This window comes from Cyprinus carpio, chromosome B25 (genome assembly GCF_018340385.1).
Source record: "Cyprinus carpio isolate SPL01 chromosome B25, ASM1834038v1, whole genome shotgun sequence".
NCBI lineage: Eukaryota > Metazoa > Chordata > Actinopteri > Cypriniformes > Cyprinidae > Cyprinus > Cyprinus carpio.
This window is the reverse complement of record NC_056621.1, coordinates 15,961,335-15,967,234: the sequence shown is the minus strand read 5'-3', so window position 1 is coordinate 15,967,234 and position 5,900 is coordinate 15,961,335. Positions and strand designations below refer to the sequence as shown.

Genomic DNA, 5,900 nt, shown 5'->3' with positions numbered 1-5,900 from the left:
AAATTAAAAAGAAGAGCTTATGAAGAAAATATAGTGTTAATATTTTTATTAATATTAAATAAGGAAAAATTGAGATAGATTTACTTAAGCAGAAATTTGTAAAGAGGAAAAAATTAATTCATTACTGTTTGCATTTCAGTAATTTTAATAATAATAATAATAATTGAATGTAATAGTTTTTTACATTTTGAGTGTACATGAGAATTTGACCGTCTGTGTGAAGAAAGAGAAAAACACTAGCTAAATTCACAAACGAATACAAGAGGAAACGTATGTTTACACAATTTTAATGAAAAAATATTCTGATGACCAAGTTTATAATTTAATGCAGACGTTTTGCACATCTTTTAAAAGCACGCATGCTTGCAGCAAAACAACACAAAGTCTGGAAAAGGCATGCTTTATATCTGAACAAAAAGTACAAATGTTACGGCATTTAATACACATGGTCACCTCGGCTTTAAATTAAACGCTCACAAAACATTTCCTGGAAAATATCATGTAAAACATCTAACTAAAAAGTGCATTGGACACAATTCAATATCACTTATTTGCAATTATTCACATATTTACTTGAAGACCCTATCTTTTAAAACTATTTTAACTTTTTTTTTCAAGTTTGCCATTGTAGCATACTGTACTTGTGTGTGTGTGTGTGTGTGTTTTAGATCAAGTATAGTATTTGGTTTGCAGACTGAGACAAGTTTAGTCGTCTAGGACGTTAGTAGCATGACTACTAACTACATAAAAAATAGTGAGCATTCCAACTTACGCACATTTTCAGCCTATTTCAGCACGATCAAATTATCTAACAATTATTATCATAGGCGATAACCTGTAAAACGACGAGCACTTGCCATGTGCGATTGAAACACGAAGCAGGATTTGACAGCAGTCAACCCACTCGAACGAACACATAAATTCTGGATATTTAAAATGTAAAAACTCTTCATTTTACAATATGGTATCCGTGTCGATCCGTTTGATTGGACTCATCGAAAGCAACACTTAAAATCTGAACAACATACACATAAATTAACATCACTGCAACATAGATAGCTCTTGCCTTGATTGTATAGCCAGTGTTTTTTTTTTTTCAAGGTCTATGATTAAAATTCAACTTTGGAGTACAGGTGTCTACCGGGAGGCCCAGTTCGCAGGTGTCAGTGCACCGCGACCGACTGCAGCGACGCGGGGCCCGTCAGGGTCTCGCTCGGGGTGGCGGGGCTGCTTTGGCTGGTCGCTGTCTGCGGGGAAGTCGGGCTCAGCGACTGGGGAGAGTTCGACAGGAAAGCGTGGATGTGGTGAGGCAACGCCGCCGGAGTGGGCTTGATCGGGACGGGGATCGCCGGTAAGGTCTGTCCGCCGTGGCAAAGCGACTTGATGGGCACACCGTAGGCACTGTAATCGCTGCTGGTCATGGAGATGGGCGCCGCGCTGTCCATCACGCTAGTGCTGTACATATGGGGCCAGGCTGTGGTCAGCTGGTTGTGGAGGGGATACCCGGTGGAGAACGCCAGCCCTCCCGGCACTTTATACTCTCGTGCGATGATGTTCTCGATGGCGAACGGGTGTTTGAACGTGGACGGCTGGGACACTCCCAGGTTGTAGCTGGACATCTGGGGGAGGTGGGTGCCCAGGGCGCTGAGCCGGAGCTTGGCTTGCTGCTGGAGGTAGTGGGCAGCGTCCGAGGGCTTGCTGGGCGCCAGGTGCTCTGATGTCATCACCTTGAAGCGTTTGCGCGGGCGTCGCAGGAAACTTCCGTTCTCGAACATGTCGCCACAGCTGGGATGGAGAGCCCAGAAGCTGCCCTTTCCGGGCTGATCCGGGCGCCGGGGGATTTTGATGAAGCAGTCGTTGAACGAGAGGTTGTGGCGAAGGGAGTTCTGCCAGCGCTGGGTGTTTTCCCGATAGTAAGGAAAGCGGTCCATGATAAACTTGTAGATCTCGCTAAGTGGAAGCATCTTCTCCGGACAGCTCTGGATAGCCATAGCGGTGAGGGAAATGTAGGAGTACGGCGGTTTCTGGTCGCTGTATGTGTTTCTCCCGGGTCTAGGCATCCTGTCCAAATTCTGCGCTGGAATTCAGTATTCTGAGTCTTTGTGTCTTTGAGAATTTTTCCCGAGTTTTTTTTTTTTTTTTTCTCTCTGAAGAGCGCCGAGAGTCTCCCTGCAAGTTCACTTCTCTGGTGCTCTGAACACAAGAAAGAAGAAGTAGTAGGGTTTCCTTCTTCACAGGCCAGCTTGAATGGACCAGATCCTCTCTCTCTCTCCGTCTTTCTTGATAAGACTAAGAGCTAAGTGGCTGCCTCCATGTCCTTCCTCTAACCATCTGATAGTTTTATGTGGCGACATGGGCAGAAAAGACCCCTGTAGAGGCGCTTCATTAATGTGCCACTTCTTTGCTATCACATGACAATCGCCTTGGGAGGAGGGGGGCTGGGAGAAAGGCATAATCTGGTTTCATTTACACCTATTTACATGGACACCTTGGGCCAATAGAAATCATTTCCATTTGAAGACAGAGCAAAGGGGTGAAAAGGCTCGGCAACCGGAATTGAACTGCGATGGCACCCGGTAACAGTGTGTGAAGGTATGTGTGTGAACCTTTCTGTGCGCTTCGTAGGGTGCTTGGTCTACAATTCACACGTACAAATGGAGCTACTGAGCAATGGGATGTTTGACATGGAAATTGGCTGGAACTTGCATGCAGTTTGCATTGTATCGTCACAGTTACTTTTTGCTTGTCTTGCTGTCATGACACAGTTCGTATGACTTTTGCCGGCTTTGTTATGCCTGCTTAGAGTGAAAATGTCAATTGCATCCCACCGTAGACATGAGGAGGGCAAATTAAACCGTGTAGCGACACATTTTTTTCCATGTATTTCCACATGACTAACCTGAGCGCCTCGTTATTATAATGAGCCAAGGGAGTCATACATATGTCATTTAGCCCATAAGCATATGTTTATTAGCAACTAGAAAATGAGCTAATGTTTCACGCATGGTCTTTCGGTACAGTCAGGCGATACATATTTTATTAAATCACGACAACATTTTAAGGTGAATGTGCACATATCTCACTATAATATCACTGTAAAAATACTAAATTTGAAAAGCAACACTGATTATTTTATTGCACGCTTTCGAGTTTATTAGCCTACTTATTTGAAGAATTGGTAGAAATAATGGGAATTATTTTGACAAATGTAATGGATGGAAACAAAATTGTTAAGGCATAATGATGAAAACATTTACTGTGCAATTAATAACAATGGCAATGCGTGCTCACAAGCAGCTACTAAATAATTACACATAGTTCATTAGTATTACACGGTGCTTACTTATGCAAATACACATTAACACTGTAAAGTGTGAACAAATCATCAAAGCGTATTTTTTTCAAATGGTTAATATTCGCTTAATTTTAAAGATGTGGCCAGATCTCATTATTGCGGGTTTAAATGCGCGGCCACATCCTACAATATTAACAGCAATACTTGAGAAACCTCTTCACAAAGCCGACGACAGGAAAAACATAAAAAGACACGACCTTTGTACACATTAAGGCTTCCAACATAGAATTATTCACAATTTTATTTAAAATAAAAGGGTGAGATATTTTTCCCTAAGAGCCACACAAGTAAGGAGACCTGGAGTGTGCATTAGAAAATGTGCAAACATTTAAACAAAACAAACAAAAAAAACCCTTCTTGAAATGAAACTTCATGATGCCAGGCGGGCTTTTGTGCTCATGTAAAGCAAACTGAAAAGTACTTCACATATGCAAATAAAGCCTTCAGAGTGGCGTTGTGAAAACTGTATAAAATATCCATAAGTCAATTATATGAATGTGAAAACCAAATGGAAGCCTATTTTGAGCAATGGCCATTCAAGCTTTTTTTTCAGGGCTCACCAAGGGCCACCTTTCCGCTTGGCGAGTTTGCAATGCACTGGACCACACACGAGCTCGAGGATTTGCTCATAATTTATGCAAATTTTCCACCATAAATCCACCAATGAGACCCCTGACTGCTCTGACGGATCGCGAATAGAATCAACCATACAAGTGATTAGAAGCAATACGCATTGTTTATTTTGATGCCTGTTTGGAAGATGCATGCAGGAGGGAAAAGGTCTGTATCTAAACCGCGGGAAGAGAGGGAATAAAAAAAAAAGACTTTTACCAGGCAACTAATATTTACAAAACAGGAAGAAAGTACCAAGCAAAGCGTTATAGTTTCCTTGGTTGCCACACAATCACCGTCTCAGAAACACTTTCTTTCCAAGCTAGGAAGTCATGCAGCTACTTCTTTTAACTTGTCATTCCTCTGCTTGTGTATTGACAGAAAAGGGCCAAAAGGATTCCGATTTTCCAGGCTTCTTTCACATGAAGTTTTCCAGAGTTCTTCAGAGGCAAGCAACGTCGAGATGTTGAAAAAGCAAGTACTCTTCAATGAATCTGCCATTCTGACGGCGCGACACAAAGTATCCGACACCTTCAGTGAGAGAGAGGGAGAGTTTCTACCGCTCATAAAAACTATTTATTTCTCTGCCCAAATGTTTACCCAGACAAGAAACAATAGAAAAACAACTATGTGACTTTCCTAGTGTTCGAGGAAAGAAAGGATGCGCTCGAAAATAACAAATGCGGACAAAAATCGCACTTCACATTATCGTTTTCAAAAAATAAAAATTTCCTATACATGAACAACATTCAGTGTTTGGAGCTCTGGCGATTTTTGAGAGCTACACGTTTCAAACTTTGATATGGTATTCACAAATTTGTCGGCTATGAATTTACTATCTTAAACCCTCACCACAACAGCACCAGTTAAAATACAGCTACAAAGACATTATTTTATGTTATTTCGTGGTGATAAAATGTAATTGTCCAAAATAACAATTATGCCATTAATCATTTAAAACATTAGAATTAAAAAAATGATCAAATTGAACTAACATTAAACTATCGAAAATAATTCTAACGGGACACCAAAAACAAATCAGAAAGTGTGTGCTTGTCATTTTCCTATGCACCGTCCCATTTTTAACATTGCCCATCTTGACTCTGCTGTAATGCAAAGCGTTCCTGAATCTTTAAATTGCACGTGTACCGTGTAAAATATATAATTGCAATTTGCAATACTATGCAAATCAGCCCAGTCGCCCGCGCGCTCCTCTGCTGATCCTACAGACGCGCAGGCAAATGTTTTCACAGTTAATCACCGCACAATGGCACAGTATCAACCTGTGATGAGGGACCACCCAACTCATTGCACTTTCTCCGTTTTTTTGCGGGATGAATTTTCCGGCAGCTGTCATGGAAATCAGCTTTGTCCTTAACTTAACGGTTAACCAATGTGACGAGGACGAGCCGTGTGTATTTGTTCACCGAAGATTTGCTGCTTTTTCTTCCCGCCAGCCCCGAGCGCAGCGCTCAAATGGCTCACTGCAAATGCCACCACGATTCTTGAATGGCTCGAGTCCCTGCAGCAGTAGATCAACTGTATAATGTGCGAGTGAGTTTGGTCATTTGTACAAGCTGAACAAAGGTTGGTCTAAGCCAAATTGCATTGCACTTGTGAACCGGGGGCTCTAGTCTTAAGTATCTTTTACAGCTGGGGGGACCGAGAACAATTTTGTGTGCGTCTGAAAAAGGCAGAAAAACAAAGGCACTTTCTGAAGCATCTTAAAGTAGAGTAGTGAGGCGTGACATTCCCAGGGCGATGGGACACAAAGGCTGAGGTCACGCGGATGAAAAAGAGAATCAAACAGCCACTTTCACACGTCTGCCCTCCGCCACACAATAGGAAACAAATGTTGTTAAAAGAGGATCGATGCCATTCATTGTAAGGCAGCGAATGATAGCAAAACAATATTGTCAAACTGAATCAACTT

General features: G+C 41.9%; 1 protein-coding gene across 1 annotated transcript; it reads right to left on the bottom strand.

Annotated features, from left to right (window-relative positions):
• Positions 1–271: 271 nt before the first annotated feature.
• Positions 272–2,366, bottom strand: foxb1a (forkhead box B1a). The gene has a single exon (XM_042753208.1). The coding sequence runs from the start codon at positions 2,058–2,060 to the stop codon at positions 1,164–1,166; it is 897 nt and encodes a 298-aa protein (XP_042609142.1). The 5' UTR covers positions 2,061–2,366; the 3' UTR covers positions 272–1,163.
• Between the last annotated feature and the right edge of the window lie 3,534 nt (positions 2,367–5,900).